The sequence below is a fragment of the Sus scrofa genome, chromosome X (assembly GCF_054392235.1).
Source record: "Sus scrofa isolate SSC_HxYL_T2T_F1_AM1 chromosome X, Sscrofa_HxYL_maternal_Yorkshire_Landrace_v2.0, whole genome shotgun sequence".
Lineage (NCBI taxonomy): Eukaryota > Metazoa > Chordata > Mammalia > Artiodactyla > Suidae > Sus > Sus scrofa.
Genome location: NC_139401.1, coordinates 112090099 through 112109474, shown reverse-complemented (window position 1 = coordinate 112109474; position 19376 = coordinate 112090099). Strand labels below are relative to the sequence as shown.

The window sequence follows — 19376 nt, the reverse complement described above, 5'->3', positions numbered from 1 at the left end:
TAAAATTGGAGTTCCCGACGTGGTGCAGTAGTTAACGAACACGACTAGGAACCATGAGGTTGTGGGTTCGATCCCTGGCCTTGCTCAGTGAGTTAAGGATCCGGCATTGCTGTGAGCTGTGGTGTAGGTCGCAGATGCAGCTCAGATCCCAAGTTGCTGTGGCTGTGGCGTAGGCTCGCGGCTATAGCTCTGATTCAACCCCTAGCCTGGGAACCTCCATTTGCTTCGGGTTCGGCTCTAGAAAAGGCAAAAAGAAAAAAAAAAAAAAAAAAAAAAAGAAAACCCAGTAAATTGGTCTCGTCGCTAACTTAAAAACTTTTTAGCTAAGTCATTTAGTTGTTTGTTTATCTCATGTAGAACCGCTAAAATTCCTCAGAGGCAGGTTTTCTCCAGAACAACTTTGTGTGCCAGGAGGTACACAAATGAAATGCTGGCCAGCAGCCCAAAGAGCCTAAGACCAGAACCAATCCCAACTACTAATTGTTTCTAAACTTGGACCCCCGATTGACCTCCCTGCTCTAACGTCATTCAGTGGTGCCACCCTTGCTAATGCTAGGGGCCTACCAACACCTACCATATTTACCTGCTGGCCTCCATGAAAATAACGAGTTCCATCGTCAGGAGACAATCTGAGTTCCTCTGTGTTCCCCTGTGTTAGGAAGTAATACAACCCCGTGCCCCAAGGAGCAAGGAAGCCAAAGAGGGAACCTCTTTTATACATTAGAGAGATCTCACTGTATGCCCTCGTTCTCATTTCTAATCATGTAAATAATTCAGCCTTCTATGTTCTAGCCACTTCATCGGTAAAAGGGGAGGATGAAGTCCCACTTCTTAGTAGGCGTCTGACTTACATCAAATAAGATTCCATAGTCACTGAAAATTGTATCAACACACTTGAGTCTTGAGTTAGGAAAAAGCAATCAACAACCATTTGTTAAGGATTGAGCACATACCAGTAGTTAAGACATAGCCTCAGCCTTCCAAGATTGTCCAGTCTGCTGGAAGAATAAAGACAAGTGTCATCTGAGGAAAAGCCATGCGGATTCAAAGGCAAGAGAGACCCACCCCCTTGTTGGAGAAACAGAAAGAGCTTCGTGATTGTGAATGCACGTGACACGGGGAACCAAGGCAGTGCTTAAAATGTATTTCCTGTCTCTTTTTTGCAGGCCCATAACAGAAACCTGCTCTCCATAGATTTTGATCATATGACCCGCACAGGGAAGATTTATGATGACCATCGGAAATTCACCCTTCGAATTCTTTATGATCAGACTGGACGTCCTGTTCTGTGGTCTCCTGTAAGCAGATACAATGAAGTGAACATCACATATTCACCTTCAGGATTGGTAACCTTTATTCAAAGAGGGACATGGAATGAAAAAATGGAATATGACCAGAGTGGAAAAATAATTTCAAGAACTTGGGCTGATGGGAAAATTTGGAGCTATACCTACTTAGAAAAGGTATGTAGAGAAAAGAAACTCTTCTGAGTTTCCGAATGGGAATATTGAAAGTGGCACTAACTACTCACCTTTGTGAGGACCTGCCAGAGAAAAGTCTGTGTTCTGGCTCATCTGCTTTATAGAAGTAACAACAACAACAGACTGTACCTAGAGAATAAGCTGCTTTTTAGCCAAAAACTTTCCCTAACCACACAGTCTGCCAGCTACTCTTTCATACTGAAGTCAGGATAATGGCTTAGCTTTCTCCTCATTTGAGCATATTTGTTCCTGCTCCTGAAAATGTATCTTTATGATTCTGAAAGCTCACACTGAAGTAAAATAGGTAGAAAATTATAAAATTGGGTGTTAATGTATCAGCTCTGGAAAAGAGACTCTTACACAGAGGATAAGGAATAAGGAATTCTAATTTTGTTAGGATAGTCGGTGACTACATATTTGAGGACTAGTCAGTGGTACACATTTGAGGGCTAATTTTGCCAAGTAATCCATCTGAGTGCACTGGGGCCCCATGCTAATAGTACTCTGTATGCAGTGAATCTCCAGCAGCATCTGTAATGGGAGCTGGTGGCCTCTGTCTGCTCAGAGTGGGCAGGGATTTTAATCCCACCACTGGGTCCATGTGTCCAACATCAGCCCCACACAGCAAAATGGTTTCTGGCCAGGTCAGTAGCAGGAGACAATAGGAGAAATTGACCTCTATCTGCCATCTCAATTTCTGATATCCAAAGACAGTGTCTCTTTTTCCCCCAAACCTATCCATTCAACTCATCTGTCTTGGATTAATTTCTGGGAAAATTGTAAAATGTTTTCCCTTGAGGATTCAAGGGTAATCGGTACAAGGTAACCCCTAGAAGTTCTTAGGTCATACGTGCTCATAGCTCACATGGCAAAATTTCACCAAATGATACTAAACCTCTATGATATACCCCTGAAAGTTTAAAAAAAAAAAAAAAAGTGTGTCAGTAAAACTATTCTACTGTTTCCCAGAGCCAGTCTCTCGGGAACTTGCCAACTTGGAAATGCCGGGAGATAAAGCAGAACTCTACCTGGGAGCCAGGGTAAAGGAGGGAGTCCTCTGCTGTATCCACCCCTGATCATTTTCTGCTGAAGAAATCAATGAAATCTATCATCTTTACACTAGGAACATCTAAATATTATAGAACAGATCTTCTCTCTTGTCAATTTTGATAACAAGAATGACTGGCGAAATCATGGCACTAAGGTCCACAAAGGGCTAAAATTGTTACAGAATTAACTAAATCCAAATACCTGGTGTATGTTTACAGAGGCAGTGCATGTCATGATGGCCCTCATATGAAAAAAACAAAAAAACAAACAATCAGAAAAAAAAAAAGATGCCACAGATTACTAGCAGGATATAGGCTGATTAGTTTTTCCAGGAATGAGGATGGGTTTGCACTGATTCTTCCACAGGTCATCATGTGACTGGTGAGGGAGCAAGCATGCCTGCATGGCTTTGAACTCAGAGCCCCAACCTCATTAACGCCTCAGTCTGGCCACTGAGCTAATTGCCTATAGACAGTTGCTTCTAGGTTTAGTAAAACTTTCTCTTTAGGCTGACTATGCAATGACAAAAGAGCCTGTCGAAACAAATTTCAGCCCAGTTATTTAGCCTCTTCTCTGAGACCAATGAAGCCATTTTATTGTTCCCTTTCTCTAGGTTAGCTGATTATTTCATCACACTTAATTCCGCAAAGAAATATGTGAAGCAAACTTCACATAAGTTCTTTTTGCAACAGAAACCTAGATGGCAATAATTCTTTCAAAACAAAACAAGGACAACTCTCTGAGATGGTCAGTGTCTGCAGTGGACAGAAAGAAGACCTTATTGACTGAGAATAATGTACAGAGAAAAGCCCCAGTGACTTCTAAAGAAGAGTTTACTGACCAGTGAGACAAGCCAAAGCACTTGTGCCTTTTAGTTGACTTTTGTCCCTTTCTTTATTGCACATTTAATTTGTTCTCCAAATACAAGGTAGCCCCTGACTTAAGCAATGCTATTATGCAAAACTCAGAACCTACAAAACCCATAATTAAGTAATGGTTCTTTACTTTCCAAAAATCATTTATCACAAGATTGATTTTATTAACATTATTATTACCAGTGATAATAACTAATTCACTGAGTAGAAGCAGCGATTAAATGAAATAACTTAATATAAAGCACCAAGCACATCTAGTCATTCAATAAAAGTTAGTTTCTTTTCATTTAAATCATGCATTATATATGGTATTTATTTTCAAGTTGGAGAACTTACATGCCAGCACTAACTACTACTTAAAGGTAAATTAAAACAGGAAAGAAGGGAAGGAAGGAAAAAAGTAAGGAAATTAAAGCATCTTTGAAATTGTGATTCTAAATAAAAGGGAAAGAATAGTGAGTTTACCAAAATCCAATTTACATGTAACTTTAACAGTGAGGTGACGAGGTTCTGTGCCTCTCCGTCCTCTTTTCAAGTCCTCTCTTTAACATGGTCTTTGCTGGTCATTCTTTCAGTGTGTCTGGGGCAGAGCAAGATGAAAAGGCTGGCTCTTGTAGTATATTTTGAAATAAGAATTCTCAAACTTTAAAATATAACCTCTTTTTCTACCTCAAAATACTTCTGGTGGTACCTCTGTAAATTTGCTTGCCATCCCTATACCATGCTATATTATAAAAGCGAACAACAGATATTTCACCTTAATGTGCAGAAATTTTGTAGAAATTGTTTGATTTCCTCTAGAGTAAGTAAAAGTTATATGTATCATTTCCATGCACAATGGTTTGTAACCATTAGGAGAAAAATGATTATTTGGGTAATAGCTGCAGTTGCTTAAGTGATCTTTTCTCTATTAAAAAATCAATTATTGTTTCTTAAATTTTCTCTATGTGGTCATTAATTCTATATCTTGATTTATGAGCCTTCCCTGAGTTAATTGTATATTGAAGACTTGTGGGGCTAAAATTTTGTATTTACAGTAAATGTAAATCTTTGTTTCTCAAGAACTTAATTTTTAAAATTTATTTAAGTATATTTTGTAATCATTTAATAAGATGCTTTAGTCTGATACATGTACAGAAAAATGCCTCTTTGGGGCTGAAATTTTCAAAGGCCTCCTGCCTGGAGGGACAGAATGCAGCCTTTGGCTTGTGTTTTCAGGTGGCCCCACACTGCCATCTGGTGCTCATTGGGATGCTTTACAATGCTTTACTTTTTCAAATTTCTGCCATCGCTTATTTCTATCTATTCCTGTTCAAATAAGTATACACCCGTGATTGTTCTTGTTTTCTTCTTTACAATGATGTCAATATTTTTGGATGTCACAATGAATTTGTTTGTTTTTGCTTTTTAGGGCCGCACCTGCGGCATATGGAGGTTCCCGGGCTAGGGGTCGAATCGGAGCTACAGCTGCCTGCCGGCTGTAGCAACTCCAGCCACAGTAACTCCACACAGCCACAGCAACTCCAGATCTGAGCTGCATCTGTGACCCACACCACAGCTCACAGCAACGCCGGATCTTTAACCCACTGAGCAAGGCCAGGGATAGAACCTGCATGCTCATGCATGCTAGTCAGAGTCATTAACCTCTGAGCCACGACGAGAACTCCCACACAATGAATTTTTTAAAACTACAGAGTCCCCCACTTTTTTGTTTGGAATGATAAGAAGTAGCCTTTTATCCTATAGCAGCACTGTGGGCATTGGATGTACTCAGAGCATTGTTTTTGAATAAACTGATGGGAATGCCCACCCAAAGTGAAAAAGCAGCCAAGTGAGAGCTAAGTGCTATTCTGGCAACACAACGGTTACATTCACAAGATTTCTAATCACGTCATCCACATTCTTGCTATTGGCAGGAAGCTTTAAAACCGACCAGGGAGCTCTTGAGACAGGGCAGCATCAGCACCACCTAGGAACAGGGTCAGGCAGTGATTTACTGCAGCATGGAGAGTGAGAACAGGGAGAGGACACAATGGCGATGTGCTATAAATGTTTGGCAAGGCTGATAAGCCACTGGAAAAAGGCCTGGCCCAGGAAGGCTAGTACTAGATAATGTGTGAGAGCCATACGGCGATTATCCCTGGCCCACATCACAGGTGACAGATGTCATGTGTTCATGGCAGATTGATAGGAGAGAGTGGAAAGGAGCTGAGAATTCTGGCTTTCAGCAGGGAGATGATGCAAAGGCACTTCCCACCAGCCCCCCCCCCAGGTTCTGTTGAGTTCTGCCTTGGTCAAGGATGTGGTGGTCCCACCTTCTGTTCAGCAGGGTTTCTGGACCTGCAGGGTGTCCATGGGTGATGAGGTGACAGGATTTCCAAATGTAGCTCTGTATCCCCAGGCAGTGTACTTGGTGAAAAAGAAAGAAAGGATAAGTGAACGAGCAAATAAGTGCTGACTTTGACTTCACTGACATGCGATTCCAAATCAATTCTCAGAAGGTCAGGGAGGGCATGCATTTCAAGAAGGATGTTCAATATTAGAAGGTAATTTCATATTTAGAAGATTTAAATGTACAATATTATGTACATAATACACAGAATTACAATATTATGATTCATATTCATAATTGTAATTTACATGTAGAAAATGAAAAGGCACTCGGTGTTCATAACAGAAACTTCAGAAAATAAAGTTCAACTAAATATTTTTACTTGACAAGATGAATCTCAAGAAAGGAGGGGGTAAAGCTCCCTTAGGTTGTTAGATCAGAATTTCCAGGGGTGAGCAATTTTTGTTTTTATTAAAAGATGAGATTTAAATGCCTTTTGATTAGAAATAGGGTTTGAGTGCTCCCTAAAATAGTGTTCCTTTTATGTCTATGTTTAAAATTAAAATAAGATAAAGCAGTATCAGTGAAATACCTCATTACATGCAAGGCATTATATGTCAACAAATAACTCTTTCTGCAGTACAGATCGGTTTGTGGGAGAGGGCTTGCACCACCAGAGGATTCTTTTAATGGCATGTTTCCTTAATATAATCTAAAGCATAAATTGCAGAGCAATACATTAATCCCCGCTTGCCCGAGGGGGATACACTCCAAGACCCCCCCATGGATGCCTCAAAGTCCAGATGGTACTGAACTCTGTGTATGCTGTATTATTTCCTGTACTATTGGGCCTGTAGCATGTACAGTGTGTATACACTGGACAAAGGGATGATTCACGTCTTGGGCAAGACAGTGTGAGATTTCATCACACTACTCAGAACTGCATGCAATTTAAAACTTGTGAATTGTTCATCTCTGGAATGTTCCATTTAATATTTTCAGACAGAAGTTGCCTGTGGGCAACTGAATCATGGAAAGCAAAACAACAGACAAGGGGGGACTACAGTAATAATAGTTTATGTACAACTTTTCAGAAAGACATCTACTATATGAAGTCAATAAGTACTTTTTGGTGACTAATACTTAAAATGTGGCATGCCCTGCCCTGCATTTACCTCCTTCCAGTCCATCTCTGCACTGAAGCAGCAGTGACCTCTCTGGCACACCGACTGGATTGTTTCCTCCAGTGGTGCAGCGCCCTGTCCTTCGACTTGCTTTCAGTGGTTCCCCTGGCTGCCAGCAGGTTAAAATCCAAACTCCTTAGCATGGCTTAGAAAGCCCAGCATGATCTAGACTCAGCCTGCCTGACTGGCCTCATCTCTTGCAATTCACCCAACAGCCCTCCCCCCCAACAGACCCATGCTCTGGGCACACAAAATTCCCCTCATATGTTGAAAAAGCCATGTTCTTTTTTTTCTCCGGACCCTCACAATGCTACGCCCTGTGTCAGGAGTACTCTTTCCCTGTCCCATCCCGCCCCACCCTCCTCCCAGTCTTTATCTGTCCAACCCTAGTCATTCTTCAGGTCCCAATTCAGATGTCACAGTCTCCAGGATGCATATGGAAGTTCCCAAGCTAAGGGTAAAACTGGAGCCACAGCTGCCGGCCTACACCACAGCCATAGCAACACAGCATCTAAGCTGCGTCTGCAACTTACACCACAGCTCTCGGCAATGCCGGATCCTTAGCCCACTGAGCAAGGCCAGGGATCGAACTCGCATCTTCTTGGATAGTAGTCAGGTTCATTACCACTGAACCACCACAGTAACTCCCCTTTCTTGACTTCTTAAGCCTGGGTTAGCTGCCCTTCCTCTGCTTCCCACAAGCACCCTGTTTAACTTCCCCTGTCATAAAACATTTCCTCCTAGACTACAATTGTTTGGTTGTTGGTCTTTCTCTTCCATTAAACTGTAAGTTCCATGAGGATAGACACATTATTGCCCACTACTGTATCCACTAGGGTCCACTTCAGTGCCTGGCACACAGTAGGTCCTCAAAAAATGTCTGCTGAATGAATGAATGTGTATTTTGGTTAATCTCCTCAACGTTAGTGGTACTATAATGCTGTCCTGCCTTTGTCTCGTTTCAGTCTGTGATACTTCTCTTACATAGTCAGCGGCGTTATATCTTTGAGTATGACCAGTCGGATTGTCTGCTCTCAGTCACCATGCCTAGTATGGTGCGTCACAGCTTACAAACCATGCTTTCAGTGGGCTACTACCGGAACATCTACACCCCACCAGATAGTAGCACTTCTTTTATCCAAGACTATAGCCGAGATGGCCGACTGCTACAGACCCTGCATCTGGGGACAGGGCGCAGAGTTTTATACAAGTACACCAAACAAGCGAGGCTGTCTGAGATTCTCTATGATACCACACAGGTCACGTTAACATACGAAGAGTCTTCCGGAGTGATTAAGACAATACACCTGATGCACGATGGCTTCATTTGCACAATCAGATACAGGCAAACAGGTTTGTTGTGAAAGGGTGGTGGTGTATACAACTGCATCAGTCTTAGGAAATCTCTGCTGGCCACAGTCTGAGATAGAAGCCTTAATCTACAGACATTCAATCCAACCAAATTTTCACTTGAGTTGTCAAATTATTGCCCACTGAATATGAAAAATATATGCCCCGTGGTTCCTTAGAAACATAGAGTGAATTTCTCTTTCTCTCTCAGCTCTTAAGAAAGTTGAAGTCCAAGTACCTAATCTAACTATACCCATCCCTACTCACCAGCACATCTTCCCAAAGATGCAGCTGCAAGCTATAAGTCTCACTGAAACAAGCTCAAATCCTGTGTAACCCCTAGAAGTTTAAGTTGGCAAAATGTCTTCAAAAGTCACAACTTTTTTTGGCAGTGCCTGTGGCATGTGGAAGTTTCCAGGCCAAAGACTGACTTGAGCCGTAGCAGTGACAACACCAAATCCTTACCCATTAGGCCAGCAGGGACCTCGCAAAAGTCACAACTTTTCGTTATATTTTATCCTTTGGGTTTATAAAATGCCCAAATCCAGTTACTTAAATGCTGGACTTTGTCAAAACTTCACCCTCTGACTTTGTAGCAGAGGTTAAATTAACTGAAAGTATTTTTGTCAGTAATTATAAAAAGAAAGCATATATATAATATCAGTTTCATTCACCTCAACTACTGGATGGGTTATTACTTCTGAAGTTCCTATAATTAATTATTCTTAACTATAATATACAGTATATAATTTTTTTTTCTTATTTGGTGACCACCTACTATAAGAATATATAGCTATGAGATGAGATGCCCAAGCATTAGATATCAAGGTCAATCTCTAATATTTTATTTTGAATGTAAAAGCATCAGTACTAAAAAAAGACCACTAGAACTTTTTGACTGTTTGGTATTGAGTGTCTAGCTTTGTTCTCATTGTTTTTATTTTGATCCCTTCAGGACCTCTTATTGGACGCCAGATTTTCAGATTCAGTGAAGAAGGCCTTGTGAATGCTCGGTTTGACTACAGCTACAACAACTTCCGTGTCACAAGCATGCAAGCCGTGATCAATGAAACCCCTTTGCCCATAGATCTGTACCGATATGTTGATGTCTCTGGTAGAACAGAGCAGTTTGGAAAATTCAGTGTAATTAATTACGATTTAAATCAGGTCATAACCACCACAGTGATGAAGCACACCAAGATCTTCAGTGCCAATGGCCAAGTCATTGAAGTGCAGTACGAAATCCTAAAGGCAATTGCCTACTGGATGACTATTCAATATGATAATATGGGCCGAATGGTAATATGTGATATCAGAGTAGGAGTAGATGCCAATATAACGAGATACTTCTATGAATACGATGCTGATGGGCAACTTCAAACTGTTTCTGTAAATGATAAAACCCAGTGGCGTTATAGTTATGATCTGAATGGAAACATCAACCTCTTAAGCCATGGGAATAGTGCTCGTCTTACTCCCCTCCGATATGACCTCCGAGATCGCATCACCAGACTAGGAGAAATTCAGTACAAAATGGATGAAGATGGCTTCCTGAGGCAGAGGGGAAATGACATATTTGAATATAATTCTAATGGTCTCCTGCAGAAAGCCTACAATAAGGCTTCTGGCTGGACTGTGCAGTATTACTATGATGGGCTTGGGCGACGTGTCGCCAGTAAGTCCAGCCTAGGACAGCACCTCCAGTTCTTTTATGCAGACCTTGCCAACCCCATAAGAGTTACTCATTTGTACAACCACACGAGCTCAGAGATTACATCCCTGTATTATGATCTCCAAGGTCACCTGATTGCCATGGAGCTAAGCAGTGGGGAAGAATATTATGTAGCCTGTGATAATACAGGCACCCCGCTAGCTGTGTTCAGCAGTCGAGGTCAGGTAATAAAGGAGATACTGTACACGCCTTATGGAGATATCTATCATGACACTTACCCTGACTTTCAGGTCATCATTGGTTTTCATGGAGGACTCTATGATTTCCTTACTAAATTAGTGCACCTGGGGCAAAGGGATTATGATGTTGTGGCTGGTAGATGGACGACGCCTAATCATCACATATGGAAAGAGTTGAACCTCCTTCCTAAACCGTTCAACCTCTACTCCTTTGAAAATAACTACCCAGTTGGCAAAATTCAAGATGTTGCAAAGTATACCACAGGTATTTAAAACCGTGAACACTTTATGCTAAAGTGGAGAGAAAACTCAGTGATGTTTATCACATAATCTCATTGCCTTTGTAAATATGCTTCCTCTTCCTGCCAGCTAGCCCGCAAGTTATTGTGCAGTCACTCTCTTCTTCCTTAGTCTTCTAGAGTGAGCACAACTGTGCAAATTGGCATCAAACATGATGCTTTTGCATCCCAGTACCTTTTCTTTTTCCTTTTAAGCTTTCTGTTTGTAGTTTTCACTCTTAAAAGCTCCTATGAATGATTTCATAAAAGAAAAACTCAAAATTCTGTTGCATCAGATAAATCTAATATCACAGTCTGAGTGGCTTTAATACCACTACTGCATTAAGAATTTCAACACAGTAAACTGAGCCTATCTCTGTCTTATCCATGGTTTCCCTAGAGACAGGATCATTACTTTTGAAGTGGGTGACATAAGAGGGAATTTATCCCTAACTTACGTTTTTGTTTTGTTTTGTTTGCTTTTTAGGGCTGCACCTGCGGCACATGGAGGTTCCCAGGCTAGGGGTCGATTCAGAGCTACAGCTGCTGGCCTACACCACAGCTCACAGCAAGGCCAGATCCTTAACCCACTGAGCAAGGCCAAGGATCAAGCCCGCATCCTCATGGTTCCTAGTCAGGTTCATTAACTACTGAGCCATGAAGGGAACTCCTATCCCTAAATTACCATTGGCTAAACATATTCAAGGCAGGAGGCGCATCTTTCAAGCTTTTCATGAAGGTTGTGAGGTATGGGCTTTAAAATGGTTTTCTTTTAAATTTTGTGTCTCACAGACATTGGAAGTTGGTTGGAGCTATTTGGTTTCCAATTACACAATGTACTACCTGGATTTCCAAAACCAGAATTAGGAAACTTGGAGTTAACTTATGAACTTCTACAGCTTCAGACAAAAACTCAAGAGTGGGATCCTGGAAAGGTTAGTAGAAGTTTTACTATCTCTATTTTTTTTTTTTTTTGTCTTTTGTGTTTTGTCTTTTTAGGGCCGCACCTGCGGCATATGGAGGTTCCCAGGCTAGGGTCTAATCAGAGCTGTTGCCGCCGGCCTACACCAGAGCCACAGCAATGCCAGATCTGAGCCACGTCTGCAACCTACACCACCGCTCACAGCAATGCCGGATCGTTAACCCACTGAGCGAGGCCAGGAATCAAACCCACAACCTCATGGTTCCTAGTTGGATTCGTTTCCACTGTGCCACGAAGGGAACTCCCCATCTCTATTTTTAACTGGGGGAAAAAAAGCAGGAAAGCATTCAACACTAGGAAATGATATTAACATATGTTTGCTTACTTAGTCTGCTTGAATATTCATTTAATGTCCACGATTAAGAAGTAGGTAGAAAAAAAGCTGTCATGAGCAAAGAATCAGGGAATTGAAGCTTTGGGCAAAGAAAAAAAAATTAATGTGTGACTTGATGACTGCTGTGGTAGACAAACAAGAGGAAAGTGGAACTGAACTTTCGGAATTCTGAAATGGGACAATTATGGATTCTACAGAAAGAGAATTGTTCACTAAGAGACATAAAAACATCAGATCTCCAACTGCAAAATAATTCAGGGCATAGCATATTAAGAGTATGGGAATAACAGAATTAAATTATTCTGATACAGAAAAAGTATATAAGAGCAATGAAACAAAATAATATTACAGAGATAAAAGTATCTTGAAAAATAAGAATACCAAAACATTCAAGGTTTAGCAGTTATAGAGGTACAAATGAAAGCAAGAAGGAACTTTTTCTTTAAGTTAAAAGAAAGAGGGGAGTTCCCGTCGTGGCGCAGTGGTTAACGAATCCGACTAGGAACCATGAGGTTGCGGGTTCGGTCCCTGCTCTTGCTCAGTGGGTTAAGATCCGGCGTTGACGCGAGCTGTGGTGTAAGTTACAGACGCGGCTCGGATCCCGAGTTGCTGTGGCTCTGGCGTAGGCTGGCAGCTACAGCTCCGATTGGACCCCTAGCCTGGGAACCTCCATATGCCACGGGAGTGGCCCAAGAAATGACAAAAAGAGACAAAAAAAACGAAAGAGGAATATCTGTGTTTGCAAAAATAAAAATGGCTTTGACAATATAAAGCAGAAATGTGGGTGGGAGGGCTTGAAATTTGTAAAAAAAAAAAATATAAGGGAAAGGAAATTCTAAATAGGTATTGTAGTTTTATCCTTTTTTGTAAATATATATAACATGCTTTTTGTAATTAAAAGTCCTGAAAATGTTCAGCAAAATGTTAAAAAAAATTGCTGAGGACTTGTAATAGATTCTTAGGGGTTTGTTATTCTCTTTTTTTCTTAGTGTGTTTGAAATCTGCCATAATAAAAATGGGTTTTTTTTTTTTAATTCACATAAAAATGTCAGTGAACCGGCTGATTTGACCTTGTTATTCATGAGGCCATAAGCTACTTGAAAGCAAGGATGGGAGTTCCCGTCATGGCTCAGTGGTTAATGAATCTGACTAGGAACCTTGAGGCTGCAGGTTCGATCCCTGGCCTTGCTCAGTGGGATAAGGATCTGGTGTTGTCGTAAGCTGTGGTGTAGGTGGCAGACGAGGCTCGGATCCCATGTTGCTGTGACTGTGGCATAGGCCAGCGGCTACAGCTCTGATTGGACCCCTAGCCTGTGAACCTGCGTATGCCATGGGTGTGGCCCTAAAAAGACAAAAAGACAAAAAGAAAAAAAAGAAAGCAAGGATGATTCCTTATGCCATCTCTTTATACCTCACTGTGGCTAATGTATTACCCTACATCCAGTCACAAATGGCTAGTCAGTGTTCATTGAATTGGTAAAAATAAAATGTCTTTGTTTGGGGGGAGCTAGACCCACTTAAGTGCCTTCCAGCGCTGAGAGTCTGTGGTACCAAGTTTGAACGTATTTGCTTTCGGTTAACTTTTACCTCACCGAGATATCAAAAAATACATACCAGGTGATCAGTTCACTTGTTTGTCTTGTCTTTTCCAAATCTCTGATGAAGAGATTCCAAATTTGGCTGGTTTTTAAATCACAAACCAGCAAATTAAGAGAGAAGGAAGCAACCTGGCAAGCCTTTGCTTTCCACTGTCACCAAGCATATGGCCGATTCTAATCCTGTGCTGCATTTGCTCCGTGCCTTTCTTCTTTCCTAGACCATCCTGGGTATTCAGTGTGAGCTCCAGAAACAGCTCAGGAATTTCATTTCCCTGGACCAACTTCCTATGACTCCCCGATACAGTGATGGACGGTGCCTCGAAGGAGGGAAGCAACCAAGGTTTGCGGCTGTTCCTTCTGTTTTTGGAAAAGGTATAAAATTTGCCATCAAGGATGGCATTGTAACAGCCGATATTATAGGAGTAGCCAATGAAGATAGCAGGCGGCTGGCTGCCATTCTCAATAATGCTCATTACCTGGAAAACCTACATTTTACCATAGAAGGGAGGGACACTCACTACTTCATTAAGCTTGGGTCTCTGGAGGAAGACCTGGTGCTCATCGGTAACACTGGGGGGAGGCGGATTCTAGAGAACGGCGTCAATGTCACTGTGTCCCAGATGACTTCAGTGTTGAATGGGAGGACTAGACGGTTTGCAGATATCCAGCTCCAACACGGGGCTCTGTGTTTCAACATCCGGTACGGGACGACTGTCGAAGAGGAAAAGAATCATGTGTTGGAGATGGCCAGACAGCGTGCCGTGGCCCAGGCCTGGACTAAGGAACAGAGAAGGCTGCAAGAAGGTGAAGAGGGTATTCGGGCATGGACGGAGGGGGAGAAGCAGCAGCTTCTGAGCACTGGGAGAGTACAAGGTTACGATGGGTATTTTGTTTTGTCTGTCGAGCAGTATTTAGAACTTTCTGACAGTGCCAACAATATTCACTTTATGAGACAGAGCGAAATAGGCAGGAGGTAACAAAAAAAATCTCTGCCTTTGCGTCACCAAAGACTGCCTGTTTTTAAAACATAAAATGGTTTATTGTATTGGTTTTCTAGATCAGAATTCTGTATATATAAATATGGAGGAAAAACATATCCAACTGCCTTTCAGTGTGACAGAAGATGGTATTTTAATATTGTTTGTTTAAACTCTTTAAGAAATGACAGAGATTTTTAGTTCTTGTGTGGCAGTATTCAAAATAACACAAGTCGAACTAAAACAACTAAAAAAAAAGTTTTCAGCAAGCACCACTTCGAATTTGTCAAGCCATGCAGATGTTCACATATAAAGAAAGAACCCAAGGTTCTCTATCTCTATGGTGACATGAGGTTTCATCTTTAGCTGTTGGCAGAACTTGTGGGCTATTTGAAAGGTGGTGCAATCGTATCTCAACCTTGCATTTCGAAAGACTGCCAGCTCTTTCACATGTTCCAGATCTGTTACAGGAAACTTCAAAAGAAGTGTAAAATGTCCTCAGTCACCATCTCCTAGAGTCAGGACCCATTTGCCCTTCCTCCCTGATTATATTCCTCCTTGCTTGTTGAAGTAAATGCCATGTTGTTGTGCTGTGTTTTGGCGTGTGGTGGCTGGGTTCTATCTACCACACTTCCCCGTGGGTGTGGTCACCAGACCCAATTGCCGCTATTTGCTTGTGTGTACATGATACCAAGGCAGCTGGCCAATGTAACTTCTCCCACCCAACCTGTTTTGACTACATTTTATACTCAGTTGTCCAGCTGTATCGGCCTCATGTAAACATAGCTTTTATTAACCTGGGTAGGAATTTCTCATTTATATATAGGGTGTGTTTTGGTCATAGTTTCACATTCGTGATTCAGTATTTATACACTAATCCAATGCTTTTGTGCACATGAAAGGTAATTTACTACAAAGTGTGATTCTGGTACAAAAAAAAAAAAAAAAAAAAAGGCTTTCGCAGGCAAACATGCCTGGGACGCTGATACATTACACTCACTACTACTGCAGAAACTCATAAGAGCCAAAACATTAAAAACATAGGCATAGTACAAAGACGAAAGGAAAGTACCAAAGGGAAGACCAAACTAAACATCATGGTAGTTGCTGCCACATTGTTTCACTCCACTTAGATTTTTCTTTCAAATGTACAATTTTGTATTGAACATCTCCCAGCCATCGTCAGGAAATTTAATTAAGTGAGCCCTTTCCAATCTAAAACATTTCAACTAATTATAGAGAGGCAGACTAATTTTTACCAAGATAATTTATATGGTTAGTTATTTGAGTTCTCTGTCTTTGCCCATTTATTTTTGATTTAATCATCTCTCCTGCCTAGGAAAATAGCTATTTTCCAGGAAGGGTTATTTTGTTCTGCAATCATTTAAAATTTAGAAAAAGATCAGTATTAGTGTTAATATCAGCTGCAGTTTCTCAATCTTTATGAATCCTGTCGTAAAAGAAGCCCTTTGGTGAGCTGGGAGATTTGTGCCCAGTGACAAAGAGACAGTTTGTAAACTGCTGTGCAATTGTAAGTTACCACAAATGAAAATACAGGACAGCACAATGTGGCCTGTAGAAAATTCTCCTGAGCCAGCTTCAGCACTTTCATCATCGAGTCTGGACATTCGCTATGCCTGAAGGAGAATTTATGATGGAATATCATAGTTTGGATTCTTTCCAGCCACTACCTACATGCAGTGTGGAGTCATTGCCTTGACAGGTTTGGTGTGGTTTTTTTGTTTTTTTTTTAATATGCAAAGTCAGAATCCAGGCTCATGTTAAGGTTTTTAGAGTCTGGCTCCTAACTACACAAAGTCGAGAGAAAGGCAAGGACCTGAAGATAGTAGAGCATGGTGTACCCAAACATTTCACTTTCAAAACCTTTAGGTTGGGATCACCACATTCTTACATATGTATTTCAAGAGAGAGAGAGAGAGAATTCATAAGGAACTCATCCCTCTTTTTAATGGGAAGCACACCAGCTCAAGAGATTACTAATCCAGACTATAATCATATTAATGGTTGTTGTTGTTGTTGTTGTTTTCCTGAATCAGGCCTGTGTTAATGGTACAGAATTTATTCAGGACAGGATTCTAAAATTACTAACATACTTGTTGAAAATTTGAATACCTCCACACCAGCCTAAAAATGGACCTTAAATTCCTAGAACCTCTGATGTTCTTTTAAATCAATGGAAAAATAATTTATGAACTGTATATAGAGAGTGCATTCATAAATGTGATAATGTATTTTATCACTAATCCAAGATATCAATATTAGAGTCTATTTTGCTTATTTTTAAGCGATTATACTTTTTTGCAACTCACTGATGATGTATCATTTTCAAACTGCTTTAAATATCCATTAGAAACAAGTATTTGTAGCTTTTACTTAATAGTGATTACCTTGAACTGTGCATTTCTAGTTTGTAATACATATTTATTTAGTTTGTGCCTTTCGTTTCTTAAAGTTATATTTGTATTATATTCAGGAAATGCACTTTTTATCACTTACAGCTGTGGTTTTAATACTGCCTTGAATTATTAACTGTTCTCTTTACTACTTCCAAAGTTTTTTGGGAGGTAAAAGAAAAAAAAAAAAAAAACCAAAAGGTTAGCGCTAATGAATAGCAAATCTAAGAGAAACATTTTGGCATTTCTTAATAAGGATGTGGACATGTTGAGTACGTCACTTCCTATTCATCTGAATACAAAGAATGCCTTCATTGACTTGTATTTCTGAAGTTTAAATTGATGAAAGAACAATTCTTTTGCATTTCCTGATGAAAGTAAAAGCGTTTTAAAGCAAAATATATGAATTTCTCACACCCAGAAGACAGGTGGCTGATACTACACAGCCACATACCATTTAAGTACATTCCAGTGAGAGCACACAGTTGGGCTCTCCTATGAAGAATATTCTGGGCTGGAGACAGGGAATACTCTGTGGTTGTTTCTTTTTCCTAGTTAGGCCCATTTTATTTGTGTTTATTTGGTTTTGTTCTGTTTTGTTTTTACTCTTGCACTACGGTCTAGAGATCCAAATGAGCTGAAAAGTTCACAGTTGAACCAACATTTAAATGTATTTATTTTTAGTTGTCATTCTAATCATTATTGATTAGAAGCATGACTCCTGAAGAAAAGGGAAATAAAGCCCAATTCATACTAATTTTTAGTAAAACAGTCACCATAAAAATAGACATATGTTTTATTTTTAACCCAACAAAATAATATATGAAATAAGTTTGTCCTTTACTGTCAATTTATCTAGGAGATCTATAATATATAGACTATATATATAATATAGTATAATATATACAACATAGCCAAATGTATGAAAACTTGACGATGTATAATTTGGAATTCACATGCTAACTATGTAGAGAAGTACACAATTAAATTCTAATTTTCATAAGATTTTTCTTTTTCATTACTGTTGACACAGTTTCAAGTATCCTATCATGTTGGTTTTACTCTTTTTTCTTTTCTTTCCTTTTTTTTAATATATTTTTTTAACCGGACCAGGCCCCACTACAATATCACTTAAGGGGGTCAGGGCAAAGTTTTTGCATTTATAAAGATATGTTCCTGTAAGGGCAATTATAATGGAGTTCAGTGGTAATGGAAGCAAAATGCAGTAGTCAAGTATTGAAAGGAACTCTTGGAGAGACTGGAGTATATTATAGCTTGCAGGAAAACAGAAGGCTACAGATGGATGCAAAATTTTTGTGTTCTTAGAGGAACTCACATACACATAGCTGACCTGACCAGTACTTCAGATCTCAGACTGCTCTTCCACAGCCTTCTATAAGGTTCTTTATTCTGCAAAAAAAAAAACAACAACAAAAAAAAACAAATAAAAAAGCAAAATGCAAAAAACAAAAACAAAAAAAACCACAAAAAATAAAAAAGCAAAACAAAAAAAAAAAAAAACCCAGAAAACAACAACAAAAAAGAATTCAACCACAAAATAGTGGCTGTTTCAGTGTGTCCTTCATGTGAAAGCTATTAAGGACCAAATATACTACTGTGTGTAAGAAGAAATTACTTCCTAAACAGTAACTGAAAATAGTTAGAGTTAAACTTGCTGTGGATTTTGTCTTGGCAGTTGTCATCTTACATTATTTGTCAAAGGAAATGTGTTTGGCAGTTAAAAATCTTTCCTTAGATTTAGTGGTGGACTTTAACCTTTTAAATAAATGTTAGTATATCAGATTGTGTCCTTGAAAAATATTTTACTTGTATGATTCATGACAATGTCTAAATCTTTACTATTCTTCTGGCAAAAGCATCAGTAAGAGAGAAGGTGAAAAAGAGAAGTATAGCCTTTACGTCAGAAAAATATTCTTTTTTAGCTGCTTACTTTCTCATGAGAAGTAAAGATGTTTACAGTGTATGCCAAGATTTTCTGTTTCTATATAACAACAGTTAGAGGTTCTAATCATACTGGAAATTGTGTTATAATGGCCTGAGCCATGTTGCTAGGAAACAATAGGTTCCCGTTTTGTATTCCTGCTCTCACTCCTGTGCTGAAAAGTGACTGGATACTGTACAGGTTCATGTTCTCTGGCTGCAGTTAAATGGTCTTTCACATTTTGCTCTGGCTTTCAGGCCAGAAGCATGCATTTTTTTCTACAAGAGCATCACAACAACATGCTGTAAATATTTAAACATTATGTGTCGATATTTGAAAGGAAAAAGTACTTTGAATATTTCATTTTTAAAAAATAAAACTGCAAATGAACACTGTGTCCCATTTTATTCATGCGCCAAACTGCATTCTCAAGTCAGTCTGGTCACCTGCGATTTGAACAGTGACTCCCTAACAGGGAACAATAAAACCATGTCATCTTGAAAATGTAGGTACAGAAATCAAAAAGGCACTAAATCCTAAGCAGACATCTCTTTTATTTTTCTTACATATGTGATCCCTGACACAAATGACCATTTAATAATTTCTTTTTAAAAAAAGAGTAGCTGTTTCAAGTTTAAATGCCTCTAGGCTATGACTTTTTAAAAAGG

General features: G+C 39.8%; 1 protein-coding gene across 11 annotated transcripts in view; it reads left to right on the top strand.

Moving 5' to 3' along the window:
- TENM1 (teneurin transmembrane protein 1) overlaps positions 1 to 15752 on the top strand; it is a 908801-nt gene extending 893049 nt beyond the window's left edge. For all 11 annotated transcript variants that reach the window (XM_021080671.2, XM_085007213.1, XM_003135358.6 and 8 more), the window contains 5 exons: positions 1167 to 1463; positions 7888 to 8275; positions 9228 to 10448; positions 11254 to 11396; positions 13594 to 15752. In XM_021080671.2, coding sequence (XP_020936330.1) covers positions 1167 to 1463; positions 7888 to 8275; positions 9228 to 10448; positions 11254 to 11396; positions 13594 to 14352 — 2808 coding nt within the window. In that variant the 3' untranslated portion in view covers positions 14353 to 15752. The remainder of the gene's footprint in view (positions 1 to 1166; positions 1464 to 7887; positions 8276 to 9227; positions 10449 to 11253; positions 11397 to 13593) is intronic.
- Positions 15753 to 19376: the final 3624 nt, after the last annotated feature.